Consider the following 27293-nt stretch of genomic DNA (forward strand, 5'->3'; position numbering starts at 1 on the left):
TACCTGGATCAAGTAACAATGTTACAAGGTGGCATACTGAATTCAGCTCACTATACATAGATCAAGTAACAAAGTTACAAGGTGGCATACTGATTTCAGCTCACTATACATAGATCAAGTAACAAAGTTACAAGGTGGCATACTGAATTCAGCTCACTATACATAGATCAAGTAACAAAGTTACAAGGTGGCACATACTGAATACAGCTCACTATACCTGGATCAAGTAACAAAGTTACAAGGTGGCATACTGAATACAGCCTACTATACATAGATCAAGTAACAAAGTAACAAAGTGGCATACTGAATTCAGCTCACTATACCTAGATCAAGTAACAAAGTTACAAGGTGGCATACTGAATTCAGCTCACTATACATAGATCAAGTAACAAAGTTACAAGGTGGCACATACTGAATACAGCTCACTATACCTGGATCAAGTAACAAAGTTACAAGGTGGCATACTGAATTCAGCTCACTATACATAGATCAAGTAACAAAGTTACAAGGTGGCATACTGAATTCAGCTCACTATACATAGATCAAGTAACAAAGTTACAAGGTGGCATACTGAATTCAGCTCACTATACATAGATCAAGTAACAAAGTTACAAGGTGGCATACTGAATACAGCTCACTATACCTGGATCAAGTAACAAAGTTACAAGGTGGCATACTGAATTCAGCTCACTATACATAGATCAAGTAACAAAGTTACAAGGTGGCATACTGAATTCAGCTCACTATACATAGATCAAGTAACAAAGTTACAAGGTGGCACATACTGAATACAGCTCACTATACCTGGATCAAGTAACAAAGTTACAAAGTGGCATACTGAATTCAGCTCACTATACATAGATCAAGTAACAAAGTTACAAGGTGGCATACTGAATACAGCTCACTATACATAGATCAAGTAACAAAGTTACAAGGTGGCATACTGAATACAGCTCACTATACCTGGATCAAGTAACAAAGTTACAAAGTGGCATACTGAATACAGCTCACTATACCTGGATCAAGTAACAAAGTGGCATACTGAATACAGCTCACTATACCTGGATCAAGTAACAAAGTTACAAAGTGGCATACTGAATACAGCTCACTATACATAGATCAAGTAACAAAGTTACAAAGTGGCATACTGAATACAGCTCACTATACCTGGATCAAGTAACAAAGTTACAAAGTGGCATACTGAATACAACTCACTATACCTGGATCAAGTAACAAAGTGGCATACTGAATACAGCTCACTATACCTGGATCAAGTAACAAAGTTACAAAGTGGCATACTGAATACAGCTCACTATACATAGAACAAGTAACAAAGTTACAAAGTGGCATACTGAATACAGCTCACTATACCTGGATCAAGTAACAAAGTTACAAGGTGGCATACTGAATACAACTCACTATACCTGGATCAAGTAACAAAGTTACAAGGTGGCACATACTGAATACAGCTCACTATACCTGGATCAAGTAACAAAGTTACAAAGTGGCATACTGAATTCAGCTCACTATACATAGATCAAGTAACAAAGTTACAAGGTGGCATACTGAATACAGCTCACTATACATAGATCAAGTAACAAAGTTACAAGGTGGCATACTGAATACAGCTCACTATACCTGGATCAAGTAACAAAGTTACAAAGTGGCATACTGAATACAGCTCACTAGACCTGGATCAAGTATCAAAGTGGCATACTGAATACAGCTCACTATACCTAGATCAAGTAACAAAGTTACAAGGTGGCATACTGAATACAGCCTACTATACCTGGATCAAGTAACAAAGTTACAAGGTGGCATACTGAATTCAGCTCACTATACATAGATCAAGTAACAAAGTTACAAGGTGGCATACTGAATTCAGCTCACTATACATAGATCAAGTAACAAAGTTACAAGGTGGCATACTGAATACAGCTCACTATACTTGGATCAAGTAACAAAGTTACAAGGTGGCATACTGAATTCAGCTCACTATACATAGATCAAGTAACAAAGTTACAAGGTGGCATACTGAATACAGCTCACTATACCTGGATCAAGTAACAAAGTTACAAGGTGGCATACTGAATTCAGCTCACTATACATAGATCAAGTAACAAAGTTACAAGGTGGCATACTGAATACAGCTCACTATACCTGGATCAAGTAACAAAGTTACAAGGTGGCATACTGAATTCAGCTCACTATACATAGATCAAGTAACAAGGTTACAAGGTGGCATACTGAATACAGCCTACTATACCTGGATCAAGTAACAAAGTTACAAGGTGGCATACTGAATACAGCTCACTATACCTGGATCAAGTAACAAAGTGGCATACTGAATTCAGCTCACTATACCTGGATCAAGTAACAAAGTTACAAGGTGGCATACTGAATACAGCTCACTATACCTGGATCAAGTGACAAAGTTACAAGGTGGCATACTGAATTCAGCTCACTATACATAGATCAAGTAACAAAGTTACAAAGTGGCATACTGAATTCAGCTCACTATACCTGGATCAAGTAACAAAGTTACAAGGTGGCATACTGAATTCAGCTCACTATACATAGATCAAGTAACAAAGTTACAAAGTGGCATACTGAATTCAGCTCACTATACATAGATCAAGTAACAAAGTTACAAGGTGGCATACTGAATTCAGCTCACTATACATAGATCAAGTAACAAAGTTACAAGGTGGCATACTGAATACAGCTCACTATACCTGGATCAAGTAACAAAGTGGCATACTGAATACAGCTCACTATACCTGGATCAAGTAACAAAGTTACAAGGTGGCATACTGAATTCAGCTCACTATACATAGATCAAGTAACAAAGTTACAAGGTGGCACATACTGAATACAGCTCACTATACCTGGATCTAGTAACAAAGTTACAAAGTGGCATACTGAATACAGCTCACTATACCTGGATCAAGTAACAAGGTGGCATACTGAATTCAGCTCACTATACCTGGATCAAGTAACAAAGTTACAAGGTGGCATACTGAATTCAGCTCACTATACCTGGATCAAGTAAGAATGTTACAAGGTGGCATACTGAATACAGCTCACTATACCTGGATCAAGTAACAATGTTACAAGGTGGCATACTGAATACAGCTCACTATACATGGATCAAGTAACAAAGTGGCATACTGAATTCAGCTCACTATACCTGGATCAAGTAACAAAGTTACAGGTGGCATACTGAATTCAGCTCACTATACATAGATCAAGTAACAAAGTTACAAGATGACATTCTGAATACAGCTCACTATATCTGGATCAAGTAACAAAGTTACAAAGTGGCATACTGAATACAGCTCATTATACCTGGATCTCCAATGTGTGCTGGAGCACCATGTACTTCTTTCATTACATGTGTGACTTGAAATGCTGTCTCTATCAAATTTTTTGGAATTGGTCTCATGGATAACACTTGTTTGCAATTGAAAGAACCGACAGGGTAACAGCGTATATTACTCTGCCATAAAACAATAATATGTTAATCATACATTTATTCATAATGATGGTAAATAATTATCTTTTCATTTACAACTGATGTATATTATAAACCAATATCATATTTTTAAATGGAAATCTTGCATGGATTGATCCAATATAAACTCAAAACAGACAAAATATTAAGGGTATAGCATGCAAATTTTAACTGAAGGCAGAAATTAGATATATGGAATATTTAAAATTAATTCAAATCAAAGAAAGCTTGGAAAAAATTCCTGTATTGGAGGCATGAAGTACAAATAAGGAATACTGTATTTACTATATTAGAAGCACATCTTCAATACACATAAGGTAAACATAAACATTCTAACAGAAACAGAATTGAAAATTGAAACAGAATCCCAAATCTACCTGTAAGTAAGTTTAAGCACACACCAAACAGAGATACAAGTATATGATTATAATCTGCGATTCTTCTAAATTACTTACATCAAATACTCCTACAGTAACACTTTCTTCCACATTACGTAACGGTACACCAGCGTTCATTAATGCTTTTTCAAATGAATAACTACAACCTACATAAAAAGTACACATTTCTTCCATCTCCTTCTTGTAATCCATTAAACTTCCAACTGACTTGGTAAATTTCCCATTTTCTACCACTCTGTACATGGAGACATCAGTCCTGTTACAATATTCAGATCAAAATTACGTGTCAAACCCAGTGAGACAAGTGTCAGTTACAGCAGCAAGAAATGTGTCAAAGACAGCAAGAAAATTGACGAACACAGCAAGAAAAGTGTCAAACAAAGTGAGAAAAGTGTCTACTGACGAGAAAAGTGGTAAACACAGAGAGAAAAGTGTTAAACACAGCAAGAAATGTGTCATACACAGTGAGAAAAGTGTATGATTGCACCCTCAAAGATAAAGTTTGAAAAACAGTACCGGTAACTAAAGATTCATTAAGGATATTTTACATAAAATTTCCAACATTTTCAAAATGCTGATACTAAGGACATTTAATCATTATGGCATCTTGCATAATAAATCTGTGACCACATAAACACCAAATGGCCCACAGTCTGCCAGCTTTATTCAAATCACAAAACTAAATGATATTTTACTAGATGCTGCATCATCCGAATTGCACGGTTTGTTGGTGCCAACTTATTGTCAACGCCACCAACCCGTGCAGGATCAGCCAAGTTTGATTTGCTTGGAAAGGTGCCCAATCAGACGCTGTATAACATTGCGCTATAAACCAAAGAACAAAATGGCGGAAATGGCAACGCTAAGCATGGTTACTTCAAAATTCTTTTAATAACCGTGCGTGTAGAGTGTTTTTAGGTTGTTTGCCAAACCCCCAAAAAACGATGCTGCATTTTTTCACCCAGTTTTTCACAATTTTTTATGCCAACATTGCAAGCTGTTTGTGGCATACTTGGTCAGCAAGGTGACACATATATTAACAAAATAATGAAACTGTCAACTCTGAAAGATTCTACATTTAAGAGTTGCACAATTTTCGTGATTTGCCACTCCCTGTCCTCGTTTTTTCCTGTACTCATCTTTTTCAGCTAGTAATGCCTCAATTGCATGGTTTGGGTGTTTTGGTCGCCTGTTAAAAAAAACGCTCTACTTGATACAAGATAGTTGATTAGCTGTTTATTTTTGTCGCATCTCCTCTCCTTGTCGTTAAAAGAGGAACAGAGGTCTGGTTTTTGTCACTCTGTACATGTTCCAATTTGCATAATGGTAGACAGCAAGGACCAGTATTGGTATGACAACTCACCTGATGTCAGAGTCACTATGAGTTATACCAGGTGCTGTAAATTCACCAGGTTTGGATTGGTACAGCAAAGGTAATGGACCGCTATTTGCATGACAAAACTTTTCAAAATCATCTGCTAAAGATTGGTGCACAATAGCTAGGTTAGCCTGGGTGAAACCTGGTGAAGATAAAACATATGTAGAACACAATGTAAGAATGTGTAATATTACTATTACTTTATGAAAATGAAAACATTGTAGTAAAAACAAGTTGCTGACACTTGCCAAAAAATCATTAAAATACCTTGCAGCTAATAAGCTTAGCATGATATTCGTAATAACTGTCGCAATTTTTACAAAAATTTGCAAGAATTCAAAATACTTTGTAGAAAAATTCAAGAAGTGAAAAAAGTCAAAATCTTTTGCAACCAATGAAAATACATTGCACACAATTTATTAGAAGTCAAAATCCTTTGCAGAAAGTCTCCAAGTCAGAATCCATTGCAACAAATTAAATACTTTGCAGACAGTTTACAAAGCGTTGAAATCCTTTGCAACATAAATGAACTATGGTCACCAATCCTGTGACCAATCCTGACATATTCATACCAGGAACCTTTGAACTGTCAGAAACTATGGTCACCAATTTACATAACTAGAGAGTAATGGTGATTGCATATAGTATATTGGTATATAATGTTTACCTGCACACATGCCAGTTGTAGGTTGTCCATCTGGAAGTTCTTTGCTACGTATTTTCAGCCTGACTTCCAATGGAGATGCATTCGTCAAAGTGTTTACATTAACAAAGTTCTTCTTCTTGTCTGAATTCATTTTTTTCCCTTCAGTCGCAGATCTTATAAAAGCAAACAGTGTCAGATATAGACAGCATTGTATTTATTATAAAACATAAATATAATGTTTAGGTTCTATGATTAATACTATTGTCAGTTTAAGTTTGAGATACCAGTAAAGAATAAATAAATTAAAAATCCTCCCTTTTAGAAAAGTAAATGTTCCATGCTGAAGTTATTGGAGGCAAAGATTTGAACAAGTTATTTAGAAATTAGAAACACTTTTAATTAAAAGATTGAAAATCTTTTTAAGCATCCTTCAGAAATGAGGTCAAGTATTGTGTTGATCACATCAGATCAGGTCTTGCAAAAAAGTTCAGAAAACTGATTAAAGTCAAATAATCATAATTATGCAAATGAGATCATTAATTTTGTGTTGCCCAACCCATGCATTCCTACGATTCAAGTTGAGATTACATAATCAATTATGTGAATGTTCTTGTACTGGTAACCTTTGCCTGTAAGGATTGGAGCTCTGTCAATTGTAGTTTGATGGTTCATTTCTTCCATAGAAAGAGTACATAGGTTAGTATTGAAGAAAATTCTGTTTCGAAGCACATGTTTTTTCAACCAGCGATAAGAGCAGTTTCCATTTTCTAGGACAATGTAGGTGGTAAAAACGTCTCAGTCTGTACAGTAAGTATTATAGTATTGAACATTTTAACTATTGGTAAAAAAAAATGTTAAAAGCAACAATGTAGTCAGTTTCAGAAAAAAAAACCCATACGTGCCTTTTCATAAAAAACAAACCATTTTACTCCAGGGTCAATTTAATTTAGATCAAGTCAATAAATTATAATAGTTTCATTTCTAATGCGTTCCTATAACACCATTTCCCGAAATGCATTGCAGTACATTTACAAATAGTGGTCCACCTACAATACAAATCAAACATCAGAGCAATTTGGCAAGCTGTATAGAAAAAGTTGAAAATGACATTTTCTACAAAAAATATTCACTAAGATAGAGAATTAATTGAAGCTATTTTCATAATATTAACAAATATGATAGTATTTACCCCATTAGTAAACAAAACTGAACCCAGTCAGCTGTTTTGAATCAGAATTCAGCAAATGCATAACTTTGGTGTGAATTTTGTTATGTTATGCTATGGTATGAAGTGTTATGCCCCTTACATAGAGGGCGGTACAAAAGAGTTACAAAACAAATTTATACATACTAGCCTTCACCTCCCTGTTATTTGGCAGGTCCTTCGGCCCTCTCTCCCCATACTACCTGGTCGTCTGAAAACATTGCCTGGATTTAGCTCATATGGTCATTGGATGACCACAACGTTCATTGGTTAATAAATCCTAATGAATCCAACAATGATGTGACAGTTACTTGTTCTCTGCATATGCTGTATCAACTGATAGTTGTCACAGAGACAAAAGTGCAACTGTGCCTACCTTGTCAACAATTCCTAACTATAATGGAGAGGGCCAAAGGAAGGTAACCAGGGAAACTTGCAACCCATAGTGTACTACAGCCCACACACTTTGGGATGTGTGATGAGTCTACTGCAGGGCTTAGCATTATTCCAGGTGCTTGTATGTTATTATCGGTAGTGATTATTGGTTTAAATTGGTAGTTTGATGGTAAATCAACTTTTATCATCAAGAACATGAATAATATCAATTTTCACTACTTATACTGCAAAGAAAATTGTTGTAAGATATTTTTCATATTATAAAAAGGTGAAATGTGGACATTTCCATTTTACAAAAAATCTCAGCCTCATTCAATTACCAATCGGCATCATAGAAGGCAGTATGAAAGAGTGCCACACTTTCAAGTTCTTGTTTTGTTTTTTCTGTTGTGTTTTTTTAGTGTAATAATAATAATAATAATAACTTTATTGCATCCTTAGAAATACAATGTTTCTATCAGTTAATAGCAATAAAGATTAGTAGAAAGAAAGTAGAAAGTTAAAAAATCACACATCTAAAATATCTCTATGTGATCTAAATAAGCACATACAAATTATTTAAAGCATATATATGGACAACAACAACAAATATCTTGAGACGGAGTTCATAACCATTGCTTTCTGCCGATTTACTCGAGGTAATGTATCTATAAATGTACGCTTGCTCGTAGTTTCTCCTATTTATCATCGTTGTGAGCTGTCAAGTGCATGTTGTTTGTCGCCACAATTCATTGCATGGAACCTGATCCAGTTATTTACTACCCTACTACCCCGAATAACAATGGATCGACGTTCTGTTCACGCCAAATATAAATAAATGTACTTGTTAAAAAAATCAAATGAACCAACTAGTCAAATTAATATAGAGAAAAGTGGGAGTTTCCCCTGAAGCGATATTAATAAATTAAAGAAACAAACGTGTTTACCTTGCGATCAGCTGTTTTATAGAACGGAAGTGGGGAGAATTGTGGTTGGAACACTCAACGACCAATCGAATTGCAAAGAGTTGGGAAGTACCAACGTTCCCCTAGCTAACTAAAAATGTGACGAATAATGTTTCAAAATGCGATTCTTGACTGCACCAAAGTGTATTCGTTTCGTGCAAAATTAAGATTCTCGTTGTCTGTGATTTAAAGAAGAAAAGATTGTTTTTTCGTCAAGCACGCTCCATGAGTTATATCGCTCTTTGTTAAAACATTTCGATGACTGGTTAGAGGGCCTTGCGACGGAGAAATTACTGACAGACCACAGGATAGTTGTTTGGCTGCGCCGTGCAGTTTGGAGGGGTGAAGCAACCCTCTATTCGCCCAGAATCGTGATTACGATGGATCCAAATGCTACAGAGAATCGAAAAACGATAACACACGAGCTCAAAGATGGTAAGACAATCTTATTGCTATGTTCTTACACGATAAACTTTATCCGTGCATCTCTCTACATATGATGTTTTGACCCACGTCGCAGGAATCGTCCTTCGTATCCCATATAAAAAACAATAAATAAAACAAAAAATAAAAATGTATAACCCAGGTAATTTGCTATATGCAAATTTATCACAGATTTTTAGTTTTTTAATTGTTGCAAATAACATCAGAACAGTGCCTAAAACGTAAAGTTATACTAAAAAATAGTGCGACATCATTATTTGCTTGTAAGGCAAATCGAACAACAATTGCGTGGTTTGTTTGGGAAAACCCAGCTGAAGTCAGAGAAATTATAACATATTATAATGCGGATATTGTTTTTACTGACAAGATAATATACTAATAGAAATGATGCCATTTCATTTTGATGCAATGCTCTATATTATTTCACGTTGATAAATCTTGAATTGTTAATATTTGGCCCCTGTTATTTTCCATATTCAAATATGGAACAAATAAATTTGTTTTATTTCCTGGCCAGGCTTTTAAGTAATTTTTCAGTAAATTTTAGTTTTTGTTTGCAATGCTTGTACCATACCATACTATGTACATTTTTAACAGGATGTAGATAATAATTAAAATTACTTCTTTAGTTTTATTTTATTAATGTTATGCAATAATTAGTGTATATGTTTGCAATTTAGCCTACAAGACTTTCTAAGGTATCCAGTATCCAATTCTGGCTTGGTGTCAGCAGGTCAATTTCATTAACATGACAATGGTTTTAACATAAATGCAGGCATATATACATTTTTTTAACTTCATAAATACTGTTAACTTAGATAGATCCCCTACCCTAACAAATAATTAGACAGATTTTGATAATTTTTGCTGTAATTATATATACTAGTATCTCAGTTCCAATAAAAAAAAATAATCAGAAGAACTGTCATTGTCCTGAATTTGAAATAATCCCTAAAATGTGACCAAATCCAAGTACATGTATCATGTCCCAATTAGCATTACATTCATGTAAGCTTATATGTAAACAGCATGAATCATTATAGAACAAACAAACACACACTTGTTCTTTTCACTAGTAATTCAGAATTAGAGAAATCATAGACCCTTCAGTACTGGAGGGTCTATGGAGAAATACAAAACATAAGCTGCCAAATAAAATACATTATTATACATCTGTCACCGTAACGCTATAAGTTACATCATGCTGTAATTTTGCGGTATTGCCATACTAGGAAATGCGAATTCCAAATATGGAACGATTACGAGCATAGACATCCTCTAATAATAAAAACAAACATGGCAGCCCCCAGGGTTTGACCGAACCCCATACAACGAAGTTGGCTCAATCTGTTTTAAACTTTTTGTATTTCGGCATCTCTATGATGTATCTTTGGGTAGAAAAGATATATAATAATAAGGTTATTACGAGGATACCTCAAAGTATGAACTCAGACAGTACGCGGTCGCATCATCCTCCGCTGCGCATCTACCGATACTCCCGCCTTCATGCATACCGGTACATTTTGGTATCCTTGTATGTATTTTTTTAGGTTTACTAATGCGCCACTTTTGAAAAAAGTAAATGGAAAATTTTCGACTTACTTACCTGAAATGTTATTTAATTAATTTGGCATCATTTCACAACAAAAAAATTAGTATACTAATTCAAATAATCAGACAGCATTATGTATGTGGTTTTGTACACTACTGTAGAATACTTTATTTTCGCTTTTTTTGCTGAAGGGATGCTTCAGTGCTTCACTATTATAAATACCATACGAATCCACATAATCAGACAACATATGTATGTGGTTTGGTACACTATTATAAAACCCATACTTATCCACATAGTCAGACAACATATGTATGTGGTTTGGTACACTATTAATACCATACTAATCCACATAATCAGACAACATATGTATATGGTTTGGTACACTATTATCAATACCATACTAATCCACATAATCAGACAACATATGTATGTGGTTTGGTACACTATTATTAATACCATACTAATCCACATAGTCAGACAACATATGTATGTGGTTTGGTACACTATTATTAATACCATACTAATCCACATAGTCAGACAACATATGTATATGGTTTGGTTCACTATTATCAATACCATACTAATCCACAAAATCAGACAACATATGTATGTGGTTTGGTACACTATTATCAATACCATACTAATCCACAAAATCAGACAACATATGTATATGGTTTGGTACACTATTTTAAATACCATACTAATCCACATAGTCAGACAACATATGTATGTGGTTTGGTACACTATTATTAATACCATACTAATCCACATAATCAGACAACATATGTATATGGTTTGGTTCACTATTATTAATCTTATACTAATCCACATAGTCAGACAACATATGTATGTGGTTTGGTACACTATTATTAATACCATACTAATCCACATAATCAGACAACATATGCATGTGGTTTGGTACACTATTATTAATACCATACTAATCCACATAGTCAGACAACATATGTATGTGGTTTGGTTCACTATTATCAATACCATACTAATCCACATAATCAGACAACATATGTATATGGTTTGGTTCACTATTATCAATACCATACTAATCCACATAGTCAGACAACATATGTATGTGGTTTGGTACACTATTATCAATACCATACTAATCTACATAGTCAGACAACATATGTATATGGTTTGGTTCACTATTATCAATACCATACTAATCCACATAGTCAGACAACATATGTATGTGGTTTGGTACACTATTATTAATACCATACTAATCCACATAATCAGACAACATATGTATATGGTTTGGTACACTATTATTAATACCATACTAATCCACATAGTCAGACAACATATGTATGTGGTTTGGTACACTATTATCAATACCATACTAATCCACATAGTCAGACAACATATGTATATGGTTTGGTTCACTATTATCAATACCATACTAATCCACATAGTCAGACAACATATGTATGTGGTTTGGTACACTATTATAAATACCATACTAATCCACATAATCAGACAACATGTATGTGGTTTGGTTCACTATTATCAATACCATACTAATCCACATAGTCAGACAACATATGTATATGGTTTGGTTCACTATTATTAATACCATACTAATCCACATAGTCAGACAACATATGTATATGGTTTGGTTCACTATTATTAATACCATACTAATCCACAGTCAGACAACATATGTATGTAGTTTGGTACACTATTTTAAATACCATACTAATCCACATAATCAGACAACATATGTATGTGGTTTGGTTCACTATTATTAATACCATACTAATCCACATAATCAGACAACATATGTATATGGTTTGGTTCACTATTATCAATACCATACTAATCCACATAGTCAGACAACATATGTATGTGGTTTGGTATACTATTATTAATACCATACTAATCCACATAATCAGACAACATGTATGTGGTTTGGTTCACTATTATCAATACCATACTAATCCACATAGTCAGACAACATATGTATATGGTTTGGTTCACTATTATTAATACCATACTAATCCACATAGTCAGACAACATATGTATATGGTTTGGTTCACTATTATTAATCTTATACTAATCCACATAGTCAGACAACATATGTATATGGTTTGGTACACTATTATCAATACCATACTAATCCACATAGTCAGACAACATATGTATATGGTTTGGTTCACTATTATCAATACCATACTATTCCACATAATCAGACAACATATGTATGTGGTTTGGTACACTATTATAAATACCATACTAATCCACATAATCAGACAACATATGTATGTAGTTTGGTGCACTATTATCATTACCATACTAATCCACATAATCAGACAACATATGTATGTGGTTTGGTACACTATTATAAATACCATACTAATCCACAAAATCAGACAACATATGTATGTGGTTTGGTACACTATTATAAATACCATACTAACCCACATAGTCAGACAACATATGTATATGGTTTGGTACACTATTTTAAATACCATACTAATCCACATAGTCAGACAACATATGTATGTGGTTTGGTACACTATTATTACCATACTAATCCACATAATCAGACAACATGTATATGGTTTGGTTCACTATTATTAATACCATACTAATCCACAGTCAGACAACATATGTATATGGTTTGGTTCCCTATTATCAATACCATACTAATCCACATAGACAACATATGTATGTGGTTTGGTTCCCTATTATCAATACCATACTAATCCACATATTCAGACAACATATGTATATGGTTTGGTACACTATTTTAAATACCATACAAATCCACATAGTCAGACAACATATGTATGTGGTTTGGTACACTATTATTAATACCATACTAATCCACATAATCAGACAACATATGTATATGGTTTGGTTCACTATTATTAATCTTATACTAATCCACATAGTCAGACAACATATGTATATGGTTTGGTTCACTATTATTAATCCCATACTAATCCACATAGTCAGACAACATATGTATGTGGTTTGGTACACTATTATCAATACCATACTAATCCACATAGTCAGACAACATATGTATATTGTTTGGTTCACTATTATCAATACCATACTATTCCACATAATCAAACATATGTATGTGGTTTGGTACACTATTATAAATACCATACTAATCCACATAATCAGACAACATATGTATGTAGTTTGGTGCACTATTATCATTACCATACTAATCCACATAATCAGACAACATATGTATGTGGTTTGGTACACTATTATAAATACCATACTAACCCACATAATCAGACAACATGTATGTGGGTTTGGTACACTATTATAAATACCATACTAATCCACAAAATCAGACAACATATGTATGTGGTTTGGTTCACTATTATCAATACCATACTAATCCACATAGTCAGACAACATATGTATGTGGTTTGGTACACTATTATAAATACCATACTAATCCACATAGTCAGACAACATATGTATATGGTTTGGTTCACTATTATTAATACCATACTAATCCACAGTCAGACAACATATGTATATGGTTTGGTTAACTATTATCAATACCATACTAATCCACATAGTCAGACAACATATGTATGTGGTTTGGTTCCCTATTATCAATACCATACTAATCCACATAGTCAGACAACATATGTATATGGTTTGGTTCACTATTATTAATACCATACTAATCCACAGTCAGACAACATATGTATATGGTTTGGTTAACTATTATCAATACCATACTAATCCACATAGTCAGACAACATATTATTATTATTATTATTATTATTAATCCTTTATTTCAGGCCAAAAAAATCCCATATTAAATACATAACAAACACGAACACTAATAAATACAACGTCTAAGATTAGTCCAAAATTTGGATAAGAGAAAAACTGTCAGAGTTGACACAAGTACGAATTAAAGCATCGCTCGTAAGTAGACGCTGACTGAAGTTATATAATGCCTTGCGCTGAAGAGATTCAAAGTTGAAAATATTTCTACTCACGCAATTACCACTGGCGCTGCTAGCCCGTTTAAGGCTAAAGATCAATCTTATAGCATTATTATAAGCCACTCGCACAGTATTCACAATTTGTGTACGATAATCACACCAAACATTCAGACAATATATACTGCATAAATACGTTCTAAATAACAAACACTTAACGTACTCTGAACTTTTTATAAATTTTCGTAAAATAAAATTTGCCCTAGCATAAATACACCGCAATTGTCGCTTCATATCAGCTTCATCCTTGCCATCTGATGACACCATATAGCCCAGGTACTTTTTCACTGAGACGAAAACCAGAGGTTTACCATACAATCAGACAACATATGTATGTGGTTTGGTTCCCTATTATCAATACCATACTAATCCACAAAATCAGACAACATATGTATGTAGTTTGGTACACTATTTTAAATACCATACTAATCCACATAATCAGACAACATATGTATGTGGTTTGGTACACTATTATTAATACCATACTAATCCGCAGTCAGACAACATATGTATGTAGTTTGGTACACTATTTTAAATACCATACTAATCCACATAGACAACATATGTATGTGGTTTGGTTCACTATTATCAATACCATACTAATCCACAAAATCAGACAACATATGTATGTGGTTTGGTACACTATTATTAATACCATACTAATGCACATAATCAGACAACATATGTATATGGTTTGGTTCACTATTATCAATACCATACTAATCCACAAAATCAGACAACGTATGTATGTGGTTTGGTTCACTATTATTAATCCCATACTAATCCACATAATCAGATAACATATGTATGTAGTTTGGTACACTATTATAAAACCCATACTAATCCACATAATCAGACAACATATGTATGTAGTTTGGTACACTATCATCAATACCATACTAATCCACATAATCAGACAACATATGTATGTGGTTTGGTACACTATTATAAATACCACAGTAATCCACATAATCAGACAAAATATGTATGTGGTTTGGTACACTATCATGTCAATACCATAGTAAATTACAGCACAACTTATTAGTTTTACATGAAAATCTATGCAAATTAATTACCTGATTTGCATAATAATTAGTTTCCACCTTTTTTTTCAATATCTTAAGTATGTATCATCTTATTTCAGTGAAATACATTAATACTTTAAGACAATACAACAATCTAATTAATTACAGGTTTATATACATCCATAATAATTACCAATTTTAAGATTTAATTATCACATTATAATAAAACTTGGTACTTATGTGGCCTGGAACAATACACAGACCTAATTAGTTCAGTGTTAAAATCTATGCATAATAATTACCCAGTTTTTTCAAAAAAATATTTATTGCATTATGTATTAGTTGTTGGTAGAAATTCAAGCATACTATTTGACGAGATGCATTCCTCATTGGTACTTCATGCCTTCAATACCTTTAGCACATGGGAGCTCTTTCTAAGCTTTCTTTGATATTTTATTAAAATTAAATGTGAACTGCCATTTTGCCACCAAAATAAACATCTGAGTATGTCATCAACCATTTCTCATTGACATCACTCATCTCATTTTCAAAGAGTAATATCAAGCTTGTGCATGTACTAGACTAAAAGAAATTATCATCAGGAATAAAAATATAGTAAAAATAAAACTTTCTATATGAATATGTCTATGAATAGTGATGTATATAATAATTATTATTATTGTGAATTATTGTTTTAAATCATGACCTAATTTGCATAAAAATTAGCTTCACTTTATTTGTGTGTAATATACTAGTATGTCAATCTTTGATAATTGCCAGGCCTGTCTCTTAGCAGTGTGCTTTCACAGTTCTTATCACATTGATATCATTTGAAGTGAATTTATATTTGAATAAAATGTAGGCACAAATATATGAAATCTGAACAAGCCCAAAGTACAACCTTTTAACCCAAATAAACATTGTACATGTATGCCAAATCAGGTCCTTTCCACCAGTATTTTTGTTACATGTGTGTTCGGATATCAACTTAACATCAACTTGTTCATCATAAAATAAGACATGCATATTTATTAATAGGTCATCTGCAGTTGATAAGAGTATCAAAAAGTCAATTTTATTATCAAGAATAATTTTTATCTCATAAATAATAAACCACATTGTCCACACTATATGTATAATTGTTAATATTATGAAGTAGTTCTAAAGAACCCTGGCTGTTTCATAGGCATGTTCAAGGTCAAGGCTCAGTATGTGTGCAGGTATACAAAATATAGGTGCATCAATAGTTCAAACACCTGTTACACATGCATGCAGTACACAGTGAAATTTCATAATAGGCTTTGATGTAAATAGTCTTAATGATTTTGTGTGAACCAGATGTTTATAATTATTACTATGATGATGTCTTGCTAACCAGTTGTAGGTTTTGCTGAAAATTATAAAAATCTAGCTCATGTTTCAGTTATGTTAAAATTTTGCAGTCTGCCATTTTGTTTTACTGCAGTTAAATTTGTGAAGGCAATTTTTTTTTAAATGTAAAAAGTAAAACCAAACTTGTTATGTGATGTGAATTTTACAGAACTAAAACGTATCATATTCTTTTCAAGTTAAATTGAAAATCTACAAGTAGAATTCAAACATATTTGTAAATACTGACCTTTGGTACCTTCAGATTTCATGACCTTTTATTAGTCCACATGCACAGTATGTTTGTTGATGTATATGCATGTACTTTCATCTTATACATGTACCGTAGTTTTATAGGGTTAAGTCAAGTTATTCTAAACTCACATTGGTAAAATACTATATGGTATACACTGTTTATTTATGATTTGTGGGGTAAAATTGACATTCTCTCTAAACATTATGGTTGATACAGTTTCTGTATAATTGCATTAAGTAAAAATATGTATGTTTCAAAAAGATTAATGCTGTAGCAAATTCTGTCAGAAATATAGCTTTTTCATTCAAACTTGGCACAACAATATACAAGTACACACCACATAATGATCCCATCCAATTTGATAAATATATATATATTGTAGAACTCTATTGTGTATCATTTTGTTTTTACTGTCATAAAAATGTATGAGTGGCTGCCATTTTGTTTCAAAACATACAGAGCCATAGTCTTACACATGGCCCCTCTTAAGTGTGCATATATGTTTTTTTTTATGCTCAGATTCGAGGTGTTATTTTAGCTGCTAAAATATACTCACTTCAAACATTTCCATCATACCATCGGTACCAGATTTTATGCAGTCATGGATAAATTTTGTTCAAACTTGATACATGGCTATATACATATATAAGTACATTAATGGGTGATTTACCTGAAATACATTACATTTCTTTTTAATCTTGCGACTTATGACTTGTTTCATATCTGCATGTATATCTACTTTTTTCAGTATTTATATAGGACACTTACATCTTTTCTGACACAATATGCCTATCATATGTAATAGTGTACATTTCAAAGTTCACAGTACACAAATTGCTTTAAGACAATGTACATTGCAAAATGTGTACACAAGTTCATGTATGCCTAGTCTCATTAATTGTTGGGGCAAGATGCAAATCATACAATGTAGGTGTGTTTTCTAATTAAGTGGAATTGTCTAGGTAGACTTCAAAATGTTTTCTATAATTATTATTCCATTTGCTGTATTATTTCTGTGCAGCAATAGCTTTGATGTTTAGTTTAGATTATTTGTATTCCTATTACATCATATCCTTATGACGTTATTACCACGATCAGTGATTGGTTTAGAACTGACCTATCACAACTTGAGTTTCGTGTCATTTGACACTGGAGATCCTCGCGCCATTATTATCGTTATTACCAAACGCTTCAGCGTGGTATTAAGAGTTTGTTTTCAGGGGTGGGTGATACCAAGGTGGGAAATGGATGCACTTATGGGGTTAATTCCTAGAATTGCAATATAGAGGGTTCAAGCTGAAATACAATATATAGTGTTTTCATGTTTCGTCTGATATTTCTGTGGTATTCTGCTGCTGTAAGTAATGCACGATTTGTTCCGAAATTCAGTATATTGTGTGTATTCCAGGGTTATTCGTTTTTTGCTGAAAACACCCCTATTTTTTTAGTGGCAGAGTCGAATAGTCTCACTCCCACTGGGAAATCTGCATTGTTGCTTGAATGTGAGCTAATTAAACACATTTTCCAGACCGGCGAAAGAATATACAACAGCCAATTTTAACAGCCTGTCACGTGATTTTAGTCTGAATGTCAACATGAAGAGGCTAGTCCATTTTACGCAGGAGTAATTGGGAGTAGAATATGTGAGGGATAGTATCAACAGAGATGTGTATAGTGAAAAGTAATATCTATCCTTCATTTGCATCTCTGAGCATTTCTGTTTTAGTATATTGGTTTGAAAATGTTGAACTTGCATGATTTGCAATGTGTTTTTTTAATGGGACTCCCCTATCGATCGAATCCCGGGTTTGAACGAGAACGGCACACCACGTGATTCGTTTGAATACAATGCTGATGGCAAACATGCCGTGTTACTGCAGTACTGCACTGACGGGATGACTTACTGGTACTGCATGCTACAACTTCGCTTGTGATGTTGCTTGTTAGCCATGGATTACATGAATCTTGATTACCAGTCAAATGTTGCTCATTTGACGTTGGTAATCTTTATTTGGAACTGAGTAACTTCCTGGTACTTCGTACTATGATAAAAATCAGTCAACATACATCAAGTTCTCTCAATCGTAGTATTCCATGTGATGTACACCTAATATGCCAAAAATGTTGCTGAACGATTTGAACTGAATAAAAATAGCAGACGAAAATTTGTTTACAAAATAAAAATACTTCGGTTGCCAATGAAAACCGGTAAAAAACAAGCAATATGTTTTCGGCTGTTATCATAGAAGGGACATGAACGTGAAGCTAACGTCTAAAACCGGGCACCTTATACGAGGTTCGCAAAATAACATGGCAGTCATTAGAAGTCACTTTATTTTATTGTTAGGACGTATTCAGCCGTTAAATGTATTATTTCCAACCGTTTTGCGATAGTATTTTCTAGATTGGAGGCAGCATTTACATTTTATTCAAAGTTCAAAGCTGCGTTGGGATTCCGTTGACAGTGGTAACAATGTCGGCGCCGGTGATCTCTTACCAGTGCGCAACGTAGCCACAATAAAAGGCATGATCATTTGGGCACTGCTATTACAAGACTTTGGCTGTTGCCATGGTAGCGGTGGGTCAGGATTGTTTTTCCAATTAGTGATGGTACGACCTGCCTGTCAAGTATGAACCGTGACAAAATCAGCCAAGCCAAAAAAAAATCACAGAAGAGTTAAAAAGCCATTCCTGCTGAACAGTTACTCTAACTTCGGGGTCAACTTTCTCATTAATGAAAACAGATATCAAAAATTCAAATAGTAACTTTTTGCCCACACTCAAGCCGAGTACAATGAGCTATGTCTGAGGTGTTGTATCACAGGGAGTTGGACAAACTTATGTATTTTAATAAATTATTGAATAATAAAATGTTATATAACTTTTCTTTTATCCCCCTCCCCTTCCTGGTATCTATTTCAAGTATTTTTGTCAGGTTCAAATCGTTCACCATCATTTTTGGCATGTTAGATGTGCATCACATAGAATGCTAGGATTGGAAGAACTTAATGTTTGTTGACCACCTGGAATCTGAGTTTTATAAATCTTGAAGGGCTCTCGGAAGATCCACCCGCTGCCTGGACCCGCAGTAAAATCTCCGATTAATATGGAGCCGCAACCATCAACATCGATATACCATGAGGTTTCTGTTGGCGACGTTGCGGCGTTACTCAGTTCCAAATAAAGATTACCAACGCCAAATTAGCAAAATTTAACCGGTAACCAAGACTCAGTCCATCCACGACAAGCAAGCAACATCACAAACGAGGTTGTAGTGTGCAGCTCACGAGTCAGCGACGACCGATTTCAACGAAAGTCATTCCGTCAGTGGAGTATTGCAGTTGCACGGCATGTTTGCCAATGCACAGATCTGTGGAGGAACTTTTAACTTCAACATCAACCGTGTATCGTAGTCGCCCAGTTTAAGTTCTGGTTCTGTCGTGGTCCCAACTAAAGGGCGACAGTCGTCGTGTCGCGTCCTGTTCGATATGGGACTCATAGCGACGTATACAACGCGTGTAAAATACATTGTTTATTTACATGAAATTCGAACACGCGCTGCGCTACGACCACCGCGCTTAAACATCCACGAGTTATTTATTCGGACAATGACTTAAATTAGACGTCTGATTATTTTATTTTCACACGTACAGCGACACGCGTTCTACACTGACAAGCGTTGCTAGGTCGCAGCACTGTCTTGGAGCATATTAATGGGCAATTGGGTTCCCCGATCTAAATTTCTATCCCGGTTTGTTGCACGTTCTTTTTTTAATATGAAATAATCAAATATGGGACATGTGTATAATAACAGAACCCCACACCCTCCCCGTGGCTTCGCTCGTGAAAGTACGGCAGCAGGATACACCGCATCACTCGTGAAAATAACTTCCATACGCAATGAAAGCCACGGGGAGGGTATCTGTCATAATACTTCATTATCACTGAAAACATTTTTCCCCTGAAATAAATTCCAGGGAATATGTCATTTCCCTCATACTCTATTGAGACACAGCGCAGTGAAAATTGGATTCACATGTAATGCTTGAAAACATGTCAGAAAAAATAAATTAAGTGAAATTCTACGTGACTTCATAATAGTTGGAAATGAACACATTACACCCGACCCTACCACTCTATATACAATGTAAACTACACCCCAAAACATCCTTTCACCCACAGTTACTACCATGTTTCACCAGTGTATTCTATTTGACGTCAGGAGAAATTGAAATAAACAAATTAATTATAATTTCAGCCTCTAGTTGACCACTGATTAAATAAACTACCTCGTCTTTATGTCAACTTGCAGTTATTCGTTGCCTACACCAGTGACTTCAAAATATATGTTTCAATCCCAGGAATTTCACTCGCTGTTAATTGTATGGGAGTGGCAGTCTTTAATGAATTTCTATTGTCATGTCAATTTCTTGCGATTACTCGAACATTAAGCTGTAACCACATACCGCCTAGGTGCTGTAATTAAATCCTGGTGTAAGCACCATATGAACTATGAACAATGCATGTGAAGCCAGCTGTGGGGTATATTCAATCCTATGGATTTCTCATTGTTTGGTAACTATTTGCTGCAAATGCAACAAAAATCAATATAAAAAATATTACCCACACAGTATTCTACAGGTTACTTGTTATTATTTTGTTGTTGTTTCAAGCCGATGTTGATGTTTCCCGTTTTGTAATTCAATAATTGTCAATCCTGACATGAAACTTTCCGACTTTGTTAATTGTTCCGAACTATAGTATACAGTGGCTATACTTTGAGCCAAATCACAGCCACATTAATGTCAACACATATGACATATGTTGAATGACAAATTAAAATGTCAAACAAGTCATTACTGTATTTGTCCTATTAGAAGCACATGCATCTACAACAGAAGTGCATATAAACCAAAAATTTGCATACCCAATCATTAAATTATGTTGGCTATAGAAACACATTTGTAGTTTATGTAAGTACATAAGCTACTGATAGATCAAAACTTGTAGACTTTAAATTATTTACCAACATAACTTTTTGTTAACAGTTACACCTCATCATGAACATCATAATGGAGTGTGGTCATTTTTGCTAGGAGAAAACACTGGTAGTTACACCATAAACACTAGATATATAGCGAGAGTGTTGTACTCTGCTGTAAAGGGCCATATTGCAGTGAAAAACTCAAGCACCTGTATGACTACATTAAATGTAGGATTGTTTTGAGATATTGAGGCTACAACTATACAAATGGCCATTTGCATAGTGGTTATTTCTAAGACAAAATTCATTCCTGATTATCTCAATTTAACTGTCTACTATCTTTTCTTTCTAGCTAATCTCACTGGACATCCTGAGAAAGTTGGAAGAGAAAACTTTGAATTACTAAAGGTCCTAGGAACAGGGGGTATGTATTATCTTATCTCACACTACTTGTTGCAAATCAGACAGTGTATACATGAATCAATTAGCTGTAATGCATTCCAGGGGCAGATCTAGAGTATCATTTACCTGGTTTGTTTCTGTAAAAACAATTACTGACAAAAATTACCATCGTGTTTTGTCTTTAGGGGAGGGTGGGGGTACAAATACATTGATATTCCTATATCTGTCACTACATTAACAGGGTAACTTTTTTATTACAGCACTGAAATTCAATTTACATGTTTGATACAAAATTAGACAAGTATTTATTTTTATTTGAAAAAAAATTTATTGTATCAAAACTTGTATGTGATGGGCAAGATGTTTGAATATCCACAATTACAAAACTTGCAACTTTTTACTCTACAAGGTTTATTATGCCTGTTCACAAGAAATATAATTATTTAATTTGCTACTTTGACGGTTTGCATACAAATACACCTTTTCCTGGAATTCACGGATATCCAGACCATGAACATGTATATTTTGCATACATAATAGTTCTAAAACCTAAATGAAAAAGTCATCCGAGTACAATGCAACTAAGTGAACAGTATTAAAATAGAAAACATTATTGTAAGTAATATCTTTTGTGTGTTTTGCTTGTATTCAAGAACTAGGTTAGTCTTCTTTCAAATATGATCACTTAAAGTAGTTGGCGACGATTGAAATTCATCACCATATGGTTTTATTTTATACTGTTGCTCACAAAATTCTGAGAGAAAAGTAAGGTCAACAAACTACTTTGCGTTTAAAGAAATATGTCAACATGGTTGAAAATAGCGACTTTATTTTTGATGATATAATGCTCTAAAAAAAATGGAAATATTTTAACAATAGCCCATTTTTTGCATGTTTTCAGACAGTATGTCTCCAAAAACAAAATTTCATGCTGGGTAAAAAATTGTTTTCAATCTTATTTTTTAATAGGTTGAATCTTATTCTAATTTATTTTTTTATTTCTCATCTTCTGCCACAACCATGTGTCTCTGTTGTTTAGTTGACTCCAGCCCCCACACTGTTTAAATAGCATCAACTGTATGAACTTGACTTTTCTTGGAAGCCATTTTTTAATGCAGTTAGGATAGATATAGTTGCATATTCCGTGATTTTCAGCCCAAGATTTTTTTGTGTGTTACATTTTATAGGAAGTAGCTCAATAGGTTGCACCACTTCTTTTTCTTGACAATTGTTTGTGTAGAACTCTAGCTTCAAATACAGTCAGTCAATACAATGATGACCTTATGACTTTTGTGCTCTTGATACAGCTTTAGTAGTTCATCCTTGAAACTTTGAAGAGTTGCTTGTACTGTTGTGGTGGTCTATGGTTGTCTCCTAGAATTGGCACATACCGGAACATAGTACCCGGTAGACATTATATTAGCTGACAATATCACTTTATAGGGAAACGGAGAAAATTTGTATCTTTGTTTGTGTGCTTTTAATATGAAGATTCACCTCAGTTTCAAATTACCTGTAGTAATTTGGACGAATCATCATATTTACTCCAGCAATTCCCACATATTTCTACCATCAAATATTTCACATATATTTATTTATTTAAGTCCATAATAAAGCTCCAGGAATGATTTCACTTCAGTTTATTTTCTTCTAATATAAAAAGTGAAAAACATCAACATTAACAGTAACAGTATTATGAGTGATATATCAGTATACGACATGTTTGATTAGCAAAACACCTCGTATCTTACTATTATGCATGTTGGTCAAAATACAAATCAACTTCTTCACCCTTTAAATGTTGTAATATTTCCTACCAACGTTTTGATGAAGCATTTTGAACATTTGTATAAGTACATTTTTCTGTAATTTCTTTGGTATACGAGGTGGGCATAATTTTGTATTAGCTACAGATTTTTACCAAAATGGCTAAAAAATGTATGTGCGTTTATTTTGTGAAAGTTGATGTCTAACCTCTGACTACATAAAGAAAGATAATGAATTTTGTTAAGCAACATTCATATCTCAAAAAATATGACAATTTATTATTGGTAAATGTCCCTCGTATCTTGGATATACTAAATAGCTATGGTTTGTTATGTTTTGTTTATAAGTAAGAAGTATACTTGCATTTACTTTTATTTCAAGGTCATATTGCTTATTGGTCCATATATTTCTAATTTCTTACTTACATACATCAGTGTTTGAAATTTCCCAAAATTGTATACCAGACACCAGGGCAGATAACATTCAAATTTCACCAGCCTTGCCAGGTTACAACCCTTGCATTTAAGATTGTTCCCATTTTAAAGAAGTAACACACAATGGATAACATTTATTTCCCGTTATTTCATTCTTTGTTTCCTTAACTTTGTATCAGCCATCAGAGAAGTGTGGCATTAAACTGTATCCAATATAATATTATTTAGTAAAATTGCAGACTGTGAACAAATGTTGCAGACCATTTGGCATGCCAGTTTTAATTGTTGGGTGTACAGGTGCAGTAATTTCAAACACTGCTTACATACAGATGTATATACTTATATTTAGCAAGTATTAGGCTTTCTGAATTTCTCAAACTTCTCAATTTACCCTCCAACATGTAAAATGCTTCTAATAAATATTTTTTTGGTTTTACCCCCCCCCCCCAAATAGTGTAATTGCAATTACTGAATATCTCAAACGTAATTTACCCTCCAACATGTAAAATGACACAGACGGCTTCTAATAAATAATTTTTTTGTTTTATTCACCCCCCCCCCCCCAAATAGTATATTGGTACATTAAATTCACAATATTATTTTTAATACAGTGATTACCGTATGATTCATTCTGGTACATTGCCCAAAATCTAGGTTACATGTATACTGTGTTTGAACTGATCTACATTGTACATGTGTATACATTCATCAACACTCTCATTAAGGAAACTGACATTGATTTTCAACCAATCCCAGAGGACGTTGAGAATTTTACCTATTAGGCGTTTGTTATCTGACCTGTATAAAAATACAGGCTATTCTCACTGAAACTTTGCACATTGTAATAAATGTCAGCTTATAAACTATTTTTGTAATTGTATTCTAAATTAAAGATATTAGAACACTAATCAATTTGCTCATTCTCAATACTGTCAGTACTTAGAGTACATAGATTTATGAGTTCACTATAACCTCCATAATTGACATTTATAATTTGATCTCAAAATAAATGAGTATTTTTAGACAGGATTCTATATTTAATCTATACAACAAGACTACCAAGGATATTTTTGCAAATCAGTGAGAAGAATATTCCCCTGAATAATTTCTATCTTTTATCTTCTATCTAATTACATATTTATTGTCCTTGTTGTAGTATTCTTTTACTATCAAATTATTAATTTTTTTCAAGGCTGTCAGTTACATAATTTAATAATAAGGCCAATTCTGTTTTAATTCTGTATTACCAGTAATCCGTTATAAATAATATAACTTTTTGTTATAAAATATTATGAAGTTACATGGTGAAGAATAAACAAACAAATTATTTATTTTCTTAGGTTAAGAAAACAGTCTAGCTTCTTTCAATTCTTAGTCATTCATAGAAATAGAAAAATACCTTAGCGATATCCACTGAAACACTATTTACTAGGGCATTAATAATTAAGTGATACTTGATTCCAGTACCATACATGTCTGACTTAGCGCCCATACTCGACTAAACACCCACCCCCCACTTCTGTGGCATTTGTATTTGCGGGTTAACGTTCGGCTAAGTGCCCATCCTGTTCAAAATGCTTCAAATTTTACTGTTGAGTCATAAAACCTGAACATTGAGCATTGTTTAATTTTTCCTGAATACCATTAATCAAATTTATATAATACAGCATGGATATCAACTGTTGTAAATATCGTCTGAATGCTTAGACCACTGTAACTACGCGTAAACTATGTTTCAACAATGACCTGTCAACAACCATGAAAGATATTAAATATATTCAGTTTACATTCAAAAATTGTGAATTATCATTTAAAAAATTAATTTTCTGACATCAATTCTAATAGATTGTACTTTGGTATTGATAATTCACTTCCTCATTGTGTTACCAGAATGCCTTTTGGAATTCATGGAGAATTGCATCAGTACAACACTGCATTCTGATTTGTTAATAACAGACTTGATCTATCAAATTGTGCAAGAAAAACATGGCAGAAATTTCTTTGCATCAGGAGTTTGCATACAATCGAAAATATGCAATGATTTTGATTGTTTTTATACCATAAATTCTTATGGTATGTAAATAATATACAGTATTAAAATGTGTGTATTTTTCAGGATCATTTCTGTCTTGTTATTGTAAAAGTCTTGTGGAAATCAGTGATGATGCAACTAATTTTGCAATTTTAATTCTATCAAAAAAAAAGTCGTACTATTATCCCTATATTGGAGTCACCAATGTCTTGCCAATCGATAGGATTCCACCATGGTATTGGAGTCACCAATGTCTTGCCAATCGATAGGATTCCATCATGGTATTGTTGTCACCCATGTCTGTTGCCAATCCCTGGGGTCTCACCATGGTATGTGAGTCACCAATGTCTGTTGCCAATCCCTGGGATTCCACCATGATACATTGTATGGGGGGTCACCAATGTCTGTTGCCAATCCCAGGGATTCCACCATGGTATTGTTGTCACCCATGTCTGTTGCCAATCCCTGGGGTCTCACCATGATACATTGTATGGGGGGTCACCAATGTCTGTTGCCAATCCCTGGGATTCCACCATGGTAT

General features: G+C 33.8%; 2 protein-coding genes across 2 annotated transcripts in view; one reads left to right on the top strand and one right to left on the bottom strand.

Moving 5' to 3' along the window:
* LOC100368287 (D-glutamate cyclase, mitochondrial-like) overlaps positions 1–8528 on the bottom strand; it is a 32482-nt gene extending 23954 nt beyond the window's left edge. The window contains exons 1-5 of the mRNA XM_085490770.1: positions 8463–8528; positions 5958–6109; positions 5276–5432; positions 3970–4168; positions 3349–3499 (exon numbers count right to left, since the gene is read on the bottom strand). Of these exons, the coding sequence (XP_085346896.1) occupies positions 3349–3499; positions 3970–4168; positions 5276–5432; positions 5958–6087 (637 nt within the window). The 5' untranslated portion in view covers positions 6088–6109; positions 8463–8528. The remainder of the gene's footprint in view (positions 1–3348; positions 3500–3969; positions 4169–5275; positions 5433–5957; positions 6110–8462) is intronic.
* Positions 8529–8598: 70 nt separating this feature from the next.
* LOC102808677 (ribosomal protein S6 kinase alpha-5-like) overlaps positions 8599–27293 on the top strand; it is a 77443-nt gene continuing 58748 nt past the window's right edge. The window contains exons 1-2 of the mRNA XM_085490776.1: positions 8599–8915; positions 22470–22541. Of these exons, the coding sequence (XP_085346902.1) occupies positions 8861–8915; positions 22470–22541 (127 nt within the window). The 5' untranslated portion in view covers positions 8599–8860. The remainder of the gene's footprint in view (positions 8916–22469; positions 22542–27293) is intronic.

The sequence above is a fragment of the Saccoglossus kowalevskii genome, chromosome 2 (assembly GCF_978046115.1).
Source record: "Saccoglossus kowalevskii chromosome 2, keSacKowa6.1, whole genome shotgun sequence".
NCBI lineage: Eukaryota > Metazoa > Hemichordata > Enteropneusta > Harrimaniidae > Saccoglossus > Saccoglossus kowalevskii.